Raw genomic sequence first — 19,804 nt, 5'->3', positions numbered from 1 at the left:
GCTGTTTTCACTACTGTAGCTTTGTAGTATGCTTTGAAGTCAGGTAGTGTGATTACTCCAATTTCATTTTTCTTTTTCAATATGTCTTTGGCTATTCGGGGTCTCTTTCCTTTCCAAATAAATTTCATAGTTAGATTTTCTAGTTCCTTAAAGAAGGCTGTGTTGATTTTTATTGGGATTGCATTGAATGTGTAGATCAGTTTGGTAGGATAAACATCTTAATAATATTTAGTCTTCCTATCCATGAACAGGGAATATTCTTCCATTTATTTAGGTCTTCTTTGATTTCCTTGAACAGTCTTGTGTAGTTCTCGGTGTATAAGTTTTTTACATCTTTAGTTAAATTTATTCCTAAATATTTGGTTTTTTTTATTTACTATTGTAAATGGTATTTGTTTCTTGATTTCCTCCTGATCTTGCTCATTATTGGTGTACAGAAATGCTACTGATTTTTGTGCATTGATCTTATAACCTGTGACTTTACTAAACTCATTTATGAGTTCTAGAAGCTTTGTTGTAGATCTCTCAGGGTTTTCTATGTAAAGGATCATGTCATCTGCAAATAATGAAATTTTGACTTCTTCCTTTCCAATTTGTATGCCTTTTATATCTGGTTCTTGCCTCAGTGCTTGAGCAAGTACTTCTAAGACAATGTTAAATAGAAGGGGGAGAGTGGGCATCCTTGTCTTGTTCCTGAATTTAGAGGGAAGGATTTCAGGATTTCTCCATTGTAAACAATGATGGCTGTGGGTTTTTCATATATACTCTTTATCATGTTCAAAAAATTTCCTTGTATTCCAATCTTTTGGAGTGTTTTTATCAAGAAAGGGTGCTGTATTTTGTCAAATCCTTTTTCTGCATCTATAGATATAATCATGTTATTTTTTTCCTTCAATCTGTTTATATGGTGTATTACATTGATTGATTTTCTTATGTTGAACCATCCTTGCATACCCAGAATGAATCCCACTTGGTCGTGGTGTATAATTCAGTTAATGTGTTGTTGAATATGATTAGCAAGTATTTTGTTAAGTATTTTTGCGTCTAGGTTCATTAGAGAAATTGATTTGTAATTTTCCTGTCTTGTGGTGTCTTTGTTTGGCTTTGGTACTAGGGTAATGTTGGCATCATAGAAGGAGTTAGGCAATGTTCCTTCTGTTTTGATTTTTTGGAAGAGTTTCAGCAGGATTGGTGTTAGTTCTTTCCGGAGTGTTTTGTAGAATTCACCTGTGAAGCCGTCTGGCCCTGGGCTCTTCTTAGTTGGGAGGTTTTTAATGACTGATTCTATCTCTTTACTTGTGATTGGTTTGTTGAAATCATCAATTTCTTCTTTTGTCAATATAGGCTGCTTATGTGTTTCTAGGAATTTGTCCATTTCCTCTGAATTGTCATTTTTGTTGGAATATAGTTTTTCAAAGTATCTCCTTATGATAGTCTTTATTTCTGTGGGGTCAGTGGTGATATCTCCTTTCTCATTTCTTATTTTGTGTATTTGCATCTTCTCTCTTTTTTTTTTTGTAAGTCTCGCTAAAGGTTTGTCAATTTTATTGATCTTCTCAAAAAACCAGCTCTTGGTCTTGTTTATCTTTTCAAGTGCTTTCTTATTTTCTATTTCATTTAATTCTGTTCTTACCTTTGTTATTTCTTTCTTTCTTCTTCCTGTGGGATTACTTTGTTGTTTTTTTTACTAATTCCTCCAAATGTGCAGTTAGTTCTTCAATTTTTGCTCTTTCTTCTTTTTTGATGTATGAATTTATGGCTATAAATTTCCCTCTCAGTACTGCTTTTGCTGCATCCCATAAGTTTTGGTATGTTGTGTTATCATTATCATTTGTTTCAAGGTAGTTATTGATTTCTTTTGAGATTTCCTCTTTGACCCACTGTTTTTCTAAGAGTGTGCTGTTTAATTTCCATATCTTGGTGTGAAATCTGGGCCTCTGGTCCTTGCAGATTTCCAACTTCACTCCACTGTGGTCAGAGATATTATTTTGTATGATTTCGATCATTAAGCCTTTCTTTGTAGCCTAGCATATGGTCTATCTTGGAGAATGATCCATGTGCACTTGAGAAAAATGTATATCCTGCTGTATTCGGGTGTAATAATCTGTATATGTCTATTAGATCCAGCTCCTCTAATATACTGTTTAAATATTTTGTTCCTTTAGTGATTCTCTTTTGAGATGTTCTGTCCAGAGTTGATAGTGGTGTATTAAAATCTCCCACTATAATTGTAGATGCATCTATTCTTTCATGTAGTTTTTCCAGTGTTTGCCTCACATATTTAGAGGTGCCCTTGTTAAGAGCATAAATATTTATGATTGTTTGTTCTTCTTGAGAGATTGTCCCTTTCACTAATATGTAGTATCCTTGTCTCTCACACTTGTTTCGCATTTAAAGTCTATTTTGTCTGATATTAATATAGCTACTCCTGCCTTTGTTTGGTTATTGTTTGCTTGTAAGATTGTTTTCCAACCATTAACTTTCAGCCTCCATGAATCTCTGGGTCTAAGATGTGTCTCTTGTAGACAGCATATAGATGGGTCATATTTCCTTATCCAATGTCCCAGTCTGAATCTTTTGATAGGTGAGTTTAATCTGTTGACATTCAGTGTTATTACTTTCAAGGAATTATTTATGTTAGCCATATTTTGATTGGACTTGTGTTTGTCATATTTTTTTTCTTCTCTTTTTGTCTTTTTTGTTGTTCTTACACTCTCCTCCAACTCTGCCTGTCCTGTTTTTTCCTTTCTTCCTGCAGAACTCCCTTTAGTATTTCTTGAAGGGGAGGTTTCTTGTTGGCATACTCTTTCAATTTCTGTTTATCTGTGAATATTTTGAACTCTCCATCATTTTTGAATGCTAGTTTAGCTGAGTAGAGTATTTCTTGGTTGGAAATTTTTTTCTTTTAGTACCTTGACTATATCAAACCACTGCCTTCTTGCCTCCATGGTTTCTGATGAGAAATCAGCACTTAATCTTATGGAGCCTCCCTTGTATGTGATGGTTTTCTTTTCTCCTGTTGCTTTTTAGAATTTTCTCTTTGTCTTGAGCATTGGATAATTTGACAAGTATATGTCTTGTGGTGGGCCTGTTGGGGTTTATGATGTTTGGGGTGCATTGTACTTCTTGGATATGTACATCTGTCTCTCTCAGTAGATTTGGGAAGTTTTCAGTCATTATTTCCTGCAACATACCTTCTGACCCCTTTCCCTTCTCTTCTCCTTCTGGGATGCCTATAATACGTATGTTTGTGCATTTTTGCATTGTTATTCAGGTCCCTAAGTCCTAGCTGGATTTTTTTCTATCTTTTTATCAATCAATTCTACTATCTGTTTGATTTCCAATGTACTGTCTTCCACATCGCTAATTCTCTCCTCTGCCTCTTCTTATCTGCTGCTATTTGCTGCGAGTATATTTTTGATTTCTTGAACTGTGGTGTTCAGTCCCATCATATCTGTTATCTTTTTGCGTATGTCTGCAATTTCCTCTCCAAGTGTTTTCTTCATATTGTTAAACTCTTTCTTTACTTCATTAAGTTTGTCTCTGATATATGTTCTGAGATCTTTAATTACTTGTGCGAAGTTCTGCTCCCCTTCCTGGTTTTTAGTTTGTTCATTGGATTTCAGCCATGTTTTCCTGATTACTTGTTTGGTTTGTAGTTTTTTGTTGCTGTCCAGTTATCATTTTATCTTGATGGGTTTAATCAGTTCCTTAGCTTCTTTGTCTAGTCTTGGGGATTAATTAGCTGTTGTTCTTGCATAAGTGTTATATCTTCTCTTTGTCACTTTGTTCTTCTTATTCTAATTTCTTGTTGCTGGCTGAGTTCACTTTGAAGGAAAATATTAGGGCCAGGGAAAGGCAACTGTGTAAAAAAGGAAAATGTGTAAAGTAGTATTGGTAATAAATGTTAACAGAGCAACAGTATGAGATCTGGGAGGATGGATATTAGATTCATGTAAGTTGTGTAGAGTTATAGCAGTAAGTAGAGTACCTATAATGAGGTAGTCAACTGAATATGGGAGGAATATAGTATGAATTAAAAAGCCAGTGTTTTCATGAGAGAGGGAAAGAGAAAAGAAAGACAATAGTATCAAGAGAGGATAAAAGACGGAAAACAAAACAAAGGTATTAGAAATTAAAAGTTAGACAATTTGGGGACCAAAAAAGGAAGGTGGAATATAGGAGAGACAGTAGATGGTGGAGGATATCAAGATATGGGGGAAAGGGGATAGTGTAGGTGGCCAAAATCAATTCACACAGAAACGAGGCAATGGAGGATGAGGAAACCCAGCAAATGTGAGGTGTTCCCCGCAGCACCTATTGTATAATTAAGAAAAAATAAAATAAGAAGAAAAAGACGGAAAAGAAAAAAAGAGAAGGAAAAAAGGGGGGGTGGGCAAAGAAAAGGGAGGGAAAGAAGCAAGAAAAAGAAAAGAAGAAAGAGGAAAAAAAAACCCTAAATAAATGAAAAATGATCTTGGGGGATAAAATGGGAGAAAAGACAAGGAGATAATGCATAATAAGCAACGAGGACAATAAAAAAAAAGAAAAAAGAAAAAAGGAAAGAGGAAAAAAAAGGGAAAAAGAAATGCAAACATGGAGGGCTAGGACAATCAAGGACCTCAGATGGACCTCAGGGCGTGCTGGATTCAGGGATGGGAAGTCTGTAATATTGCAGACTCAAGAGGTGTGAGTTTCTGGGGTGCGGGCCACCAGGGTTTAGGGGACACAGACCTGGCAATCTCAAATCTGGTTAACAGGGAGCCTGGGAGAACCGCAGTGCAACACAGCCTTCAGGGATTCCCGCAGCTGGGTGCCAGCCCTATGGGGGGGGGGGTCACATCCGCAAACTCTGACCTCTGTGTCAGAAACCCAAAATTCCGCCTCTCACAAGAGTCTCTTCTGTCGCTGTCTCACCAATTCGACTTCAGGACACCTCCCGCCCTGCAAGCCCCTGAAACAGCCTGCTGGGGACGCCTCTATATTGCAACCAATTTAAGGACACTGCATATCGGCAGCCAGCCCTAGGGGGCGGGGCTCTAGCCGGAAGCGCTGATCTCCATATCAGAAACCCAAAATTCCATGCCTGGCAAAAGACTCCTTCGTCTGTTTCACCTAATCAGCTTCCAGACACCTCCCACCCTGCAAGCCCCCGAAACAACCTGCTGGTGACGTCTCTTTATTGCAACCGATTTAAGGACCGCTGCAGATCGGCAACCAGACCTAGAGGGTGGGGCTCTAGCCGGAAGTGCTGATCTCCATGTCAGAAACCCAAAATTCCATGCCTTGCAAAAAACTCTGTCTCTGTCTCACCAAATCGGTTTTCAAAGACCTCCTGCCCTGCAAGCCCCTGAATAGCCCACTCAGGGCCTATGAATTCCCCAGCACCGCAGAGCCTCCAGGAATCACCGCTGCCATGTCGCCTGCCCCAGGGGGCAGCGTCCTGTGCACAGCCCCTATCTCCATGAAAGAGAGCCTCAATTCTACCTTTTACCTGAATCTTCTCTGTCACCGTCCCACCAAATCGATGTCCAGACACCTCCTGCCCTGCAAAATCCTGAAACAGCCTGGTCCTGAAGAATTTCCAATGCTGCCCAGCCGCTTCTTTGCAGGAGAGACTATAAGGTGAACTCACTCAGACACCATCTTGCCCCGCCTCAGTAATGTATGAAGGTAGTCTTGAGAGGGAAATTTATAGCACTAAATGCCTATATTAAAAAAGAAGAAAGAGCTAAACTCAAAGATTTAACTGAGAATTTAACAACTAAAGAATCAAGAAATAGCACAGCAAACCAATCCCAAAGCAAACTGAAAGAAAGAAATAATAAAGATTAGAGCAGAAATAAATGAAATTGAGAGAAAAAAAAATAGAGAAAAACAAAACCAAAAGTTGGTTCTTTGAGAAGATCAAGAAAATTGATAAACCCCTACCTAGACTAACAAAGAAAAAGAGAAGATGCAAATAAATACAATAAGAAATAAAAGGGGGAACGTTATAACTGACCACACAGAAATAAAAGGAATAATAAGAGGACATTTTGAGAAACTGTATGCCAACAAACTAGAAAACTATATGAAATGTACAAATTCCTAGAAATGCACAACCAACCTACACTGACACTACAAGAAATACAAGAACCTAACAAATCAATCACATTTTAAAAAAATGTTTATGCTCCTTTTTTTATTTAATATTATCTAAAACTTTTATTGGACATGGCATTATTAGTCTACATATAATATTTTGATAATTCAGACATTTTAAAATAGTAGAAGCTAACCACCCAAATAAACACTACCTATTAAAACAGTCTGAATGTGAGACTCTACACAAATTTCTAACCACTACATCCTACTTTTAGAACTTTTAGAAATTGATTTTTGAAATTTGATAAAATACAAAAATAAAACATTCTGAAGATTCTTTCCACATTTCAGAGTCTTATTCAAAGTGCAACTCCTCCATGGATCCATTATTAATGAGAATTTCTTTCCTCTGATTTTCAACTTACACACATACACATATATGTAGATCGCACAAACTATGTATAATAAAATGAAATGACTCTATCTAGTGTACCTATTATCTTGAGGCAAGACTACTTGAGTTCAAATCCTGGATCTACCACATATTAATTTTGTGACATTTTGCAAATGGTTTTACTTTCTTTTTCTTTTTTTAAATTAATCAATTTATTTATTTATTTTTTCTTTTAAATGTTACATTCAAAAAATATGAAGTCCCCATATAACCCCCACCCCACCCACACCACCCCTCCCACATCAACAAACTCTTCCATCATTGTGGCACATCCACTGCACCCGGCAAATACATTCTGGAGAACCACTGCAGCACATGGACAGTGGTCCACATTGTAGCCCACACTCTCCCCCAGTCCACCCAGTGGGCCACAACAGGACACACAACAACCAGCATCCATTCCTGCAGCACCACCTAGGACAACTCCAAATCCTGAAAATGCCCCCACACCTTATCTCTTCTTCCCTCTCCCAACCATCAGCCACCGTGGCCACCCTCTCCACATCACTACTACAATTTCTTCCCTTACTAATCACAATAGTTCCCCAGCAGAACACCAGTAAGTCCACTCTAATCCATACTCTATTCCTCCATCTTGTGGGCCTGGGATGGCTATGTCCAGTCCCCCTCTACATCAAGAGGGGGTTTAGATTCCACATGGATGATGGATGCAATTCTCCTGCTTGCAGCTGTAGGCATTCTTGGCTCCCTGGTGTGGTGGTTGATCCTCTTCACTTCCCTGTCAGCTGGCCAGGGTAAGTCCAAGAAACCAGAGGGTAGGAGCTGCAAGTCTGCTGAGGCCCAGGGCCTGGCCGTCACATGGACAGTTCAGAGATTCAGGTCTCCTAAGTATACACCAACCCAAATGCCAACCACAGATCTGGGGACCATGCATCCAGGGACCACGAGGCGCAGGAACGCCACTACACAAGCGACAGTTCTCAGGAAACACTGTAGCCACCAGCCCCAGGGGGAAGCGTCCCGCCAGTCCACAGCTTCCGACCTCTGTACTTGTAAGCCGCAATTCTACCTGTAGCAAGCACCACCTCCACCACTCTCTCTCCAAATCGATGTCCACACACCCTCCGCCCTGCAAGCCCCCAAGAAAGCCCACTCCAGCAAGACTCCAACCCCAATCAGTCGCCTCTTTGCAGGAGAGACCATAAGGTGCACTCATTCAGATGCCATCTTGTCCCACCTCTCCTCAATCACATTTAAAGAGACTGAATCTATCAAAAATCTCCAGCAAAGAAAAGTCCAGGACTGGATGTCTTCACAGGTGAATTCTACCAAGCATTTCAAAAAGAATTAACACCAATCCTGTTCAAACTTTCCCAAAAAATTGAAGAGGAGAGAAAACTACCCAACACATTTTATGAAGCCAACATCACCTTAATACCAAAGGCAGATAAAGATACTACAAGAAAAGAAAATTACAGACCAATCTCTCTAATGAACAAGGATGCAAAAATTCTCAACGAAATGCTTGTGAGTCAAATCCAACAGCATATCACAACCAAGTGGGATTTACTCCTGGTGTGCAGGGCTAGTTCAACATAAGAAAATTAATCAATGTAATACACCACATTAACAAATTGAGGGGGGAAAAAAACACATGATAATCTTGATCAATGCAGAAAAGGCATTCAACAAAATCCAGCATCTTTTTTGATAAAAACATTTCAAAAGATTGGAATAGAAGGAAAAGTCCTCAATATGATAAAAGGCATATATGAAAAACTCACAGCCAACATCATACACAATGGGGAAAAGTTGAATGCTTTCAGTCTAAGATTGGGAAAAAGACAAGGATGCCCACTGTCACCACTGTTATTCAATATTGTACTAGAAGATCTAGCTAGGGCAATTAGACAAGAAAAAAAATTAAAGGCATCCACATAGGGAAAGAGGAAGTAAAACTCTCACTGTTTGTGGATGACATGATCCTCTACTTAGAAAATTCTGAAGCATCCACGACAAAGCTACCTGAGCTAATAAATGAGTTCAGCAAATGGCAGGAGTCAAGATCAACACACAAAAATTAGTAATGTTTTTGTACACTAGTACTGAACCACCTAAGGAGGAAATCAGGGGAATAATTCCATTTTCAACAGCAACAAAAAGACTTAAATACCTAGGAATTAATTTAACTAAAGAAGTGCAGGACCTATATGCAGAAGACTACAAAACAATGCTAAAAGAAATTTTAAAAGACCTAAACAAATGGAAAGACATTCCATGTTCATGGATTGGTAGAATAAATATTGCAAAGATGTCAATCTTACCCAAACTGATTAAAGATTCAATGCAATACTAATCAACAGCTTACTTTACAGAATTAGAAAAGGCAATTACCAGATTCATCTGGAAGAGAAAGTGCACCTGAACAGCCAAAAGCATTCTTTAAAAGAGGAGCGATGTGGGAGGAATTTCACTGTCTGACCTTGAAACATACTCCAGAGCTACAGTGGTCAAAACAATATGGTACTGGCATAAAGATAGACACATCAATCAGTGGAATAAACTTGAGAGTCCAGAAATAAACCTCACCGATACAGTCAACTGTTTTTTGACAAATCTGCCAAGTTAATGCTAACAGGACAAAACAGTCTCTTCAACAAATGGTATTGAGACAACTGGATTATCTATAGCCAAAAGAATGAAAAAGGGCCCCTATCTCACTCCCTACTCAGGGATCCATTCAAAATGGATCAAAGACCTAAATATAAAAGCCAGGACCATAAAACTCCAAGCCTTATAGTAGGTGGTGGTTTCTTGGACCTTACATCCAAAGCACGTTCAACAAAACAGAAAATAGATAAATGAAACCTCCTCAAAATTAAAAACCTTTGCACCTCACAGGACTTTGTCAAAAGGGTGAAAAGGCAGCCAACTCAATGGAAGAAAATATTTAGAAATTACATATCTGATAAGAGTTTAATATCCAGGATATATAAAGAGATGTTACAACTCAACAATGAAAAGACAAAAAACCCAATTTAAAAATGGGCCATAGACTTGAATAGACATTTGTCCAAAGAAGAAATCCAGATGGCAAAAAAAAAACAAAACAAAAAACACATGAAGAAATGCTCAACATCACAAATAATTAGGGAAATGCAAATCAAAACTAAAATGAGATTATCATTCCACACCCCTTCAGAATGGCCACTATTAAAAAGAGAGAGAACTACAAGTGTTGGAGAGGGTATGGAGAGATAGGAACACTTATTCACTGTTGTTGGGAATTCAGAATGCTACAGCGACTGTGGAGGACACTGCAATACCACTACTGGGTATATACCCAGAAGAACTGAGAGCAGTGACACGAACAGACATCTGCACACCGATGTTTATAGTGGCATTATTCATGATAGCCATCAACAAATGAATGGATAAACAAACTGGTATATTCATATGATGGAATATTATGCAGCTGTAAGAAGAAATTAAGTCGTAAAGCATTTGACAACATGGATGAACCCAGAGGACATTATGTTGAGCAAAGAAAGCAAGACACAAATGGGCAAATACTGTATGATTTCATTACTATGAACCAAATATATTGCATAACATATTTTATGATTAAAAAAAATTTATATGTATCCAGTACATTTGAGAAATGTATGTTTTTATTCATGTTTTTTTTTAGTTTTTAATTGTTTATATTTTCAATTATTAAACATACAAAATAAAGTTAAGAATTTTTAATTTTTAAAAAAGAATACTTTGGGAAAAGAGACATTTACTTACAAATTGGTGATATTTGGCTTAGTTTCTGTTACTAAGGAAGAAGAACTTATTTAGTTTTATGATTTGGTATCTTTACTTCCTTTCATATTTGGAGGGGGCGGGAATTAATTAACACAAGTTTCCATTACCAAGCAGGTGTGGTTTACATTTCTAGGATATCAAGTTAAGGAGGGATTCAAGTTTGCAAGTCCCATTTTACATTCCTATTGTTATTTATTATTTTGCTGCCTTCTTAATCAATTCAAATCGAATTTGGAAGTGATGTTCCTTCCTTGCATTACTTCATGGTTTAATTTGGTGAATAGAAAGCAAAAAGAACTAATATTAAAATTACCACAGTTTTTCCTCTTACTAAATGAAGAAATTTGAGAATTCTATCAAATATTTTCAATAAGCCCATTTCAAAAAATGCTTGGTAATTACCAGGATTTTGGAAGCCTTCGTAAATAGTTATTTTGATTTAAAAGGTGAATTACATACCCCTTGAGTAATAATTTATTTCTGGAATTTTAGGGACCTCATTTGAGTAGTCCTGATGACAAAATTCCATTTTATGATCTATATCCTAGGAACTTTATCTTGACTACCATGTTGAATCATATAAAGCAACTTAACACAAATTAGAAAAAGTGATGCTTTTCTATAACTAAGAAGGTATTTCTACAGAAGAGGTACCTTTAATATTGTTTCATTTATACTCCCAAAAAAGAGGAATTAGATGATACTATTATTGGAAATATTTCTGGAAAATAAGACAGAGAAAAATATATAAGGACACATAAGGAAATATTCTATTAAGAGATGATTTTTGGAGCTGAGGGGGAAAATTGCCCGAGATTCCCAGACAGTTTCTGAGTTTGGGAATTTTAAGATGGGAAAGTAAGGAACATATTAATTCCAACTGAAAGAATGGATACACTTGAGACAGAAATGTATAAAAAATTTGGAAACGTTCCAATAATCTATTGCTACATAACTGACTACCCCCAAAACTCAGCAGCTTAATATAGTAAGCTATTTTATTTTATCTCATGATTTTTAGATCACAAATTTGGACCAGGCTCTAATGTTACATTAAAAAGCATAAGAGGTTCCCATATAGCCCACTCCCCACCCCCCCCACCCCCATCATTTTTGCAAATTGTATTTTTTTGAAGATATATACATCTCAAAGAATGTTACAAAGAATGAAAAAAATACAAGAGGTTCCTGTATAACTCCCACCTCCCCATCCTACTCCTCCCCACCAACAACCTCCCCCATCATTGTGGCACACTTGTTGCACTCAGTGAACACATTTTGGAGCACTGCTGGACTACAGAAATAATAGTTTACCCTGTAGTTCACACTCTCCCCCAGTACATTCAGTGGGTTATGGCAGGATATATAAAGTCCATCATCTGATGAGTGATTTAAATTTTATCATTTCTTTCTCATTTATTATGTGGAATATCTTTCTAAAGAGCTACTTCCCCTCATCTATTATTTGATTACCTAGTATAACTCTTGATAGAGGAAAGACAAGATAAAAGTTTGATTCTTTCCTTTATTTACAAATTTTCATGATAACTGTCTTGCTTTCATTCTCCCCTCCAAAAAAAATACCCTTAAGAACCCACAGATTTAAACTTATTTGATGGCTTTCAATTCATTGCAACTTAAAATCTTATTAAAGCACTCTCTTTGGTGACTGGGAGCCTCTTTGAGTCAACTCGTGAATTTTTTTTTATGATACTAGTGGTCTTTGATAACTTCCTTGCTTGTTTGTAGAGGAAGACGTTCCATGATCATCCCATACATTTCCTGCTCCAGACCGGGAATCAGCACTTTTCCCAAGAAACTTGATTTGTTTTAGTGGTAAATGATATTTCATGACCACAATCTTCATGCTAGGGATGTATATTGAATTAGCCATTTCTAGGCCTTTACAGTGCACAAAATAGGAAACAAACACATACATGTACTATATATGTTTATATATGTGTGTATCAAACCTCATAAGCTGATATTTCTAATTCAAATAAAGGACCAAAGGATTTATACTCTAACTCTCTATTACATCTATATCTCCTTTCTTTTATTCTAAGAATCTTGGTTCTAAAGGAAACAGGGAATAATTGAACTAGAATATGCCATAATTATTCATTTGCTTTATTCAACAATAAACACACAATAGTCTCAGAATAACAAAAGTAATAAACTTACTTCAATACAATTTTTGAAAGAAATTTAAGGGAAGCAGATGTGGCTTAAGTGATTGAGTTCCCACTTACCACATGTGAAGTCCTAGGTTCAGTTCCTGGTACCTCCTGGAGAAGACAAGAAAGACAACATGCTGGCACAACAGGCAGGCGTGGAGAGCTGGCCCAACAAGATGATGCAACAAGGAGACACAAAGAGGAAAGACAATGAGAGACATGACAAAGCAGGGAGCTGAGGTGGCTCAAGTGATTGCCTCTCTCCCATTTGGGAGTCCCTGATTCGGTTCCCCATGCGTCCTAAAGGGAAGACGAGCAGACTCCAAGAGAACACAGTGAATGAACATAGTGGGAGCAAACAATGAGGTGGGAGGGATTAAAAAAATAAAGTAAATCTTAAAAAAAAAAGTCATTTAAAAATATTTTTGTATATGCTGCTAACATTCCTCCCCATTTTATTTTTCTCCTTTTTAATAGTTGCACATTGACAGATCATATAGCCATTATACTCAATATTCTCTTACTTTTAAACTTCATATTGCCTTTGTTCTACAAGTTACTAAATTTGGATGTCTAGTACCTGTCGTTACATTTCTGTCTCTAAAGACATTCTGATTTTCTCAAGCTCATTCTCTAACAGATTCCTCAGGACTGCCCATGAGAATATCCACAGAGTTCTTTCATGGTGTTAACAGTTTATGGTTTTATATTTGAAAGTCACTTTTACTGGATATAACATCTTTGGAACACAGTTTTTTCCTCAAGTATCTTAAATGCAATATTCCATTTTCTTCTGGCATAAGTCTTGCTGTCAAAAGCTCTAATGAAAATATAATTTTCCTCTCCTTATACATTACTTGATTGCTTTGGTTAAACTAATTGCCCAAGGAATTTAAAAAATTTTCTCTATGTACAAAGTTTACTAGAATATGGCTTTGTGTTGGCCATCTGAGTTGATATTCTCAGGCAAACAATGTGCTTTTTCAATACATAGTTTCAATTTATTTCAGAAACATTTTCTTGAAATATAGCTTTTAGCTATTTCTTCCATTCTGTTGATTTGGTTCCTTTTGCAAACACTCCTAACATTATTAAGTTGGATCTTCTTTGCTTATAGTCAGTATTACTTTCTCTTGAAACCCATTTATCTTTGTTTTTTAAGGTTTCCTGAAAATACTTGCAAGACATTTTTTTTAAATTCCTGTGGAAAATAAATCTGGGATATGTTTATAGTCTCTTTTAACTAATTCTGCCTTGAATTCAGTGAGATCTTTTACAGTCTAATAATGAAAGGTTATGGGTATTTTCTGTTATGTTCTTCATTGTTCCTTCTGTTCATTTTGTGGTTGTGTGTGTGTGCATGTTATTTTCTTTGTTTTTACTCAAAAGTTGCTTCAGATCTCTGACTCCTATATTTATTTCTTTAAATTTCATTGATTTAATCTCTTTTTTCCCCAGGGGAAGAGGGTGGATTTCAAATTTTTCTTCCACATCAACAATTAATTTTTACAATCATTTAAAAAATGGTAAGGTTTAATAATTTATAAACAGTTAAATTCACCCTTTTCATATCTGTTGTTTGACAAGAGTTAACAAATACATCTAGTCACCAACAGTATCAGTCCACTCTGGGAAAGAGTAGAGTGAGTTAAGCAGAAGACCAAGTTCTGAACTTAGGAGAATGATCATATTTAGGGTCAGAAGGAAGAAGAATCAGAGCATTGGTTCATAGTCTTCAGCCCCAACCCCTGATATTATTCACAGTTCTTCTCTCACTCTCTTGCCCTCTTAACCTCCTGCTCTACAATCAAGCAAAATCCCCGTTACAGATCAATCCAATCCTCCCGGGTCAATAAATACTATATAACAGTTCTACCCTGTACTTGACCCAGTGCTGTAGAGGGGTTTAGTGTGACCTACCCCAAGAGGCAAGGAACCTGTGGGATCAAGAAGACATGGTCATTCAGAACCTATGCCTCAGGGTTTAGACAATGATTTGCCTAACTAGTCCCTGAAAGTCTCCACTCAAAAGCCTCAAGCAGACTAACAGGGACATTTACCCAAGTGCTTCCAATTTGATGGCCAACAGTGCTGCCATTATCTAAATCCCTAGGCACAAGCAGTAACCAAGGGGCATGTTGAGGTAGTATTGCCAGATAAAATACAGGTCACTCTGTTAAATTTGAATTTTACATAAACAACAAACAGTATTTTAGAATAAGTCCCAGACATTGCATGGGACATACTTATACTATGCTTATCTAAAATTCAAATTTAACTGAGTCTATTAAATATATGTTTTTAAATAACTATGACAACCCTTGTAGGGTCAGAGCTAAGCATTTCAGCTGTGTCCATATGCGTAAAAACAAAGCCTCTAGTGCTATCAAATTGAGTGGGAAGAAATGATATGATAAAGTCAGGATACACATGCCAACTAATTCTTCTTGAACAACTTATGTTCTGCCTCAATAGCAATTCTAAGTTTAACCTGGACTTCCAGGTCATATTCAAAATAGGAGGACTGAATATATTTTAACATTTTGTTTATGTTTATACTGCTTAAATATTTAGAGATATGCTATGTGGGTCTACAATTTTAGTCTTGTCCAAGTTCTACAAATGTCAAGTGGTGGGCCTGTTGCAGAAAAATCACCCTAAGAGGTCAACACTATAGTTAACCAAAATTTTAAAATGAGGATGGTGATACAACTTGCCCAAAGTCACTCCATTAATGAAGCACATTTTCAATTTCAGATATCTTTGAGTAGAAAATGTCTTTACAGAATATACTTTTTACCACCAAAAATGTATTATTTATAAATAAATGAAAACCTTTGATCACGTTATTTAAAGTCCACGCACATAACTAATGCATTTAACAGGATATCAAAGATAGGTATAATAGAAATCCCCATTGTTCAGTCTCTTTCCTATCTTTTTTGCATCCAGACACTTGTTTTTCAGGGTGCTCACATTTGATAAAACAGTGGTGTCGTATTATATGATACAGCTTACAAGGGTGATTGATAAAACAGAAAGCCAATTAAAGTTTTCAGTGACCAATTTATAACAATTCCTCTTCAAGAGCAATGCCAACCAGAAGACCAAATTACAGGAGAAAATTGCTAGGTAGTCTAATATTAGAACAAAAAGTAAGTATTCTTGAGGTAATAGTTCCATCAAGGTGAACTGTCAACTTTCACTCTAAGAATAATAGAGGGGAGGCAATTCATATGCTTTGGAGTTCAGCACACCGGATTTTTACTCCTTTCTAATTAACCACTTAACATTTTCAGGCCTCAGTTTACTCCTTTGTAAAAATTGGATTCTTGCACGTATTGTGATTATACATGCAAAACATCTGGTACATTATCACCATTGTGCTATAGTATATTATGTACACTATATCGTTCAATATAAATAAAATTGACCATATAAAATATATTATTTTATTATGCTAATTGTTATTTTGTCAGGAACTCTCTTGAGAACTGGATGAAACAGGACAAGTGCGGGCTTCCCAGGCAAAGAGGCGGGTACAAGTTACCATAACAACAGCGCGCGCATAGACATTTTCTGCTCTCGCGTCGCTGGGGAAGAAAAAAGCCTAGGCGGCGTGTTGCGTCATCACTAGGCGCTCGTGTTTCTCAGTGCTGTTTTGGAAGGTCCCGGCCCGGCTACCGTCGCCCCACGCCAAGAATTACTAATTCTTTTTCAACCTTTGTTATATCGCACCGAAGTCACAAGACGGTAAGTACCAAGGGAAGAAAGACAGCGAGTGAGCCTTAAAAGAGACGCACCGGCACACATCCCATCCTCAGAACCATCCTGTGTGTTCTTGATCCTATCAGCTTCCTCTCAGCTGGGATCGCGCCGCGTCAACTTCCGGGCGGGTGCCCGCCAGCACGGCCTCCGCCGCTCCCCTTCTATGGCCCCTTTGTGTCCCCGTATTGTCGAATCTTGGACCCTGGCACGGCCTCTCTCGAGGCAGGAGGCTCGGTAGTACAGGGAGCCTCTCGCTGTGGGCGGGCGCGTGGCCCGCTGGGGGGGTAGAGTGGGGAACGTGCCTGCGCGTGCTGGGGTAAGAGGAGGTTGCACGAGGGTCAGCTTGTGGTTCGAGGAAGGCGGGGCGGGGGGACGTAGGGGAGTTAAAAGAGCAGTGGAAAATTAAAAAAGATACCCCTGTCCACCTTCTCACCGTCGTGGTCTAACAATGAGGCGCAGCCATAATAGTCGTCCTGGGCCAATGGCATGTTTGCGGGCCCTTTTATTGCCTTGGGAATGAACTGCTGTGGCTTTGAATTTTATATATTGTTCTCGTGGCCTCTTTTTCTCTTTTTATTTTCGCCATGCAGATAGTTAATTCAAAGCCCCAACTCCACAGGGTAGTGGTTTCTACCAATATGAATCTTTTCAACCTGGATCGTTTTCGCTTTGAGAAAAGGAGTAAGATTGAGGAAGCGCCCGAAGCAACCCCCCAACCCTCCCAGCCTGGCCCTTCTTCACCAATTTCTCTTAGTGCTGAAGAGGAGAATGCTGAAGGGGAAGTTAGCAGGGCAAGCACCCCTGATTCAGATATAACTGAAAAAACAGGTGAGTTACAATGTTACAATTTGATGTAGCATCCAGAAATATTTTTAAAAGATGAAAGGCAGAAGGGGGTCTGCTTTTTATTTTTGAGGTTATATCTATTGCTGCATTGTCCTCCAGTGTACCCATTTAAAAAATAGCTTTTACACTGCCGTGGGTACCATTGACCTCCAAATGAGTACCCATATATACTTGCTTCATTTGTTATTAATATATGGCTCAGTGATTGAAGTTGAAATCATAATTTAGGTCATCCTTAGTTCAGAATGGTTGCTGTCAGAAGAGGAACCAGGTAATTAAGTCAGTGTATAGACTTTGTGGCTCTTTGGGCAGATGTAGTCATTCATTCCATATTCTTTCAAAAAATATTGATCACCTACTATGAGGTAGACATTGTTATATGGGCATGAAGACAACCTCTGCACAAATGAAGAGAAGATCACATTTAGATGTTGGCAGCACTTTCTGGAGACCCCCAGGATGCAGGTGAATAATTGGTCTTTATTGTTCATGAACCATTTTTTAACCACTTCAGCCGATTGCTGTAGTCAGTGGAATTTCATGAGAAGCAGAAAATTAAGATTTTCATTTTAATCTATGTTCGGTGAACGACTAACAATTAAAGGTATATATATTGAGCTCTTATGTTTTATTCATAGTGCTGTTTCACATTTTCTCATATAATTTGCACAATCCTATGAGCAGATATGTACATTTTGGAGAAATTGAGACCCATAGAAAATATGTAACTTGCCCAAGGTCGTTTGTTAAGAAGTTACTGGAGTCAGAACCCAGATTCAAGCATTCTGATTCCAGAGTGTAAACTCTTTATGGGATAGGGTTTCCTATGAAGTAAAGGTCTGATTAGGGTGAAAGGAATATTAGAAGTTTAATTTTAATATTTATTTTGGTAATACCTTTTTTATTGGAAACTTAGTATTTCACAAGTGGTGTTTAACATGGTAGTGACCAAATGGGTAGTACATGTCTTCACCCTTGTTATCCTTGTTGTGTTTGCTTCCCTTCTACTTAAATGTAACAATGATGACATTTGGGATCAGATTCCCTACAAGTTATCATTAGAAGAACATTTCTAAATACTGTGATGTAATTGGAACATGGTGGAATGCTTTGGTAGTTTGGATTAAGAGGTATTTGTCAAATTTTGAAAACCTTTGACTTTCTAAGGAGTTTTAAACTTGTCTGAATGCTATGGGTAAGACTAAAATTTTTTTTTTCAATAGAAGTTGTAGCTTTACAAAAAAATCACACAGAAAATAGAGTTCCCATATACCTCTCCTCCTACACTCAGTTTTCCTTATAATTAACACTGCATTAATGTGTCAACTTTGTTATGATTGATGAAACAATATTATAAGGGACGGAAGGATTTCCAAGCACAGAAATGACATTCCTGGGTTTATTCTTTCATAAATATTTGATTTGTACAACAGATGGTATAGTTAATATATGGATAACCAAGTAGTTTAATGTTTTTACAGTGAATGTATTTATCTGTTTCTTTAGAAAGAGAGGTAAGGGAAGGAATGGGTATTTGAGTCCTTAGGCTTCTGCTTTTCCTTTTTAGTTAAATGTGAGACATTAGACAAGCGCTTAAAGTTTGAGATCTCCAGTTTTTCTCATCTCTAAAAAGTAAAAGCCCTTTGTAAACTGGAGTTGAGTGGGATGTTTTAGATACTTATTGATATTGGTCTTGTGAAATTCTTAATTTTCTTTTCTAATCAGATGTTTTTCTGCTTGGATTTTTTTTTCTTTCCGAGGAGACTTCACTCCTTTTATTTGGGCTTTTCACACATGAATTCCTCTTAGAAACTGAGATTATCTTTAGGAATCACATGGTCAGTCTTGATGACATTGGATATATGAAATTTAACTTTGTTCTAGGAATGGTGGGAATTCATCCTGGAGGGAATAGAGGGCTTTTCTTTAAGTAGTTGATACTTTGAATTTTAGATAATCTTGAAAACTAAGGCTAGGATATTTAAACTACATTATAGGTACTAGAGATCCATTAAGGAATTTTTTTTGTATAAAATAGTAAAATGATGAAAGAAAATTGTTCTTTGTTTTGACAAGTTAGTTAGTCTTCCAGTAGTGAGTACTATTGGGGAGTTTGAAAATAGAGAAATCAGTTAGGAAGCTCTTACAACCGGAATGTAATGGTGGGGGTGCAAATGGAGAAGACAGACACCTGAGAAAGATTTCAAAGTAAGGACAGTCTTTTACAATTAAATTCATGGTAGGAATTATTAGTGTGAATGTTCTAAGGTTTGTTTAGGTAACTGGAAAAAAAATGGTGGTGATGTACATCACATCAGAATAAGAGTAAGAATGATTGTTATAAGCTTTTGGGCAATGGTTTTAAGGATTCAAATAAGAAACAAAGGTCCTGTTCCTAATTTAACATGTTAAAAACGGGTAGGGGTGTGGAGGTGTGTATTTGAATTTGTTGTTGGACCAGTGGAATGGGTAGGATGCTAAAATTAGATTGAGTGTCAAGACTGGAGATGGAGAGGAATAGGAATTTTTACCTTCCTTTATCATCATACAGTTAACTTTTCATTCTGTCATTATGGGATAATGTTGTATTGGTTTATTTTCTGTAGACCTCTTATGTGGTCTTATTCACCTCATAAAATAGAAATGGTATATAGTTAGAATTACTGAGAATCTAACATGAGGTAGGACCTCATTTCCT

At 37.1% G+C, this 19,804-nt stretch overlaps 1 protein-coding gene across 4 annotated transcripts in view; it reads left to right on the top strand.

Annotated features, from left to right (window-relative positions):
* The first annotated feature begins 16,110 nt into the window (after positions 1–16,110).
* The window catches only part of SMARCAD1 (SNF2 related chromatin remodeling ATPase with DExD box 1), an 82,944-nt gene continuing 79,250 nt past the window's right edge, over positions 16,111–19,804 (top strand). The window contains exons 1-2 of one of the 4 annotated variants that reach the window (XM_004470377.4): positions 16,111–16,245; positions 16,851–17,088. In XM_004470377.4, coding sequence (XP_004470434.1) covers positions 16,899–17,088 — 190 coding nt within the window. In that variant the 5' untranslated portion in view covers positions 16,111–16,245; positions 16,851–16,898. Of the gene's footprint in view, positions 16,577–16,850; positions 17,089–19,804 lie in introns of all 4 variants that reach the window. The other 3 variants (XM_004470376.4, XM_004470375.5, XM_058295403.2) reach the window with 3 other exon arrangements.

Source organism: Dasypus novemcinctus, chromosome 1 (assembly GCF_030445035.2).
Source record: "Dasypus novemcinctus isolate mDasNov1 chromosome 1, mDasNov1.1.hap2, whole genome shotgun sequence".
Classification (NCBI taxonomy): domain Eukaryota; kingdom Metazoa; phylum Chordata; class Mammalia; order Cingulata; family Dasypodidae; genus Dasypus; species Dasypus novemcinctus.
Note: the sequence above shows the minus strand (reverse complement) of the source record. Positions and strands in the feature narration are given on the sequence as shown.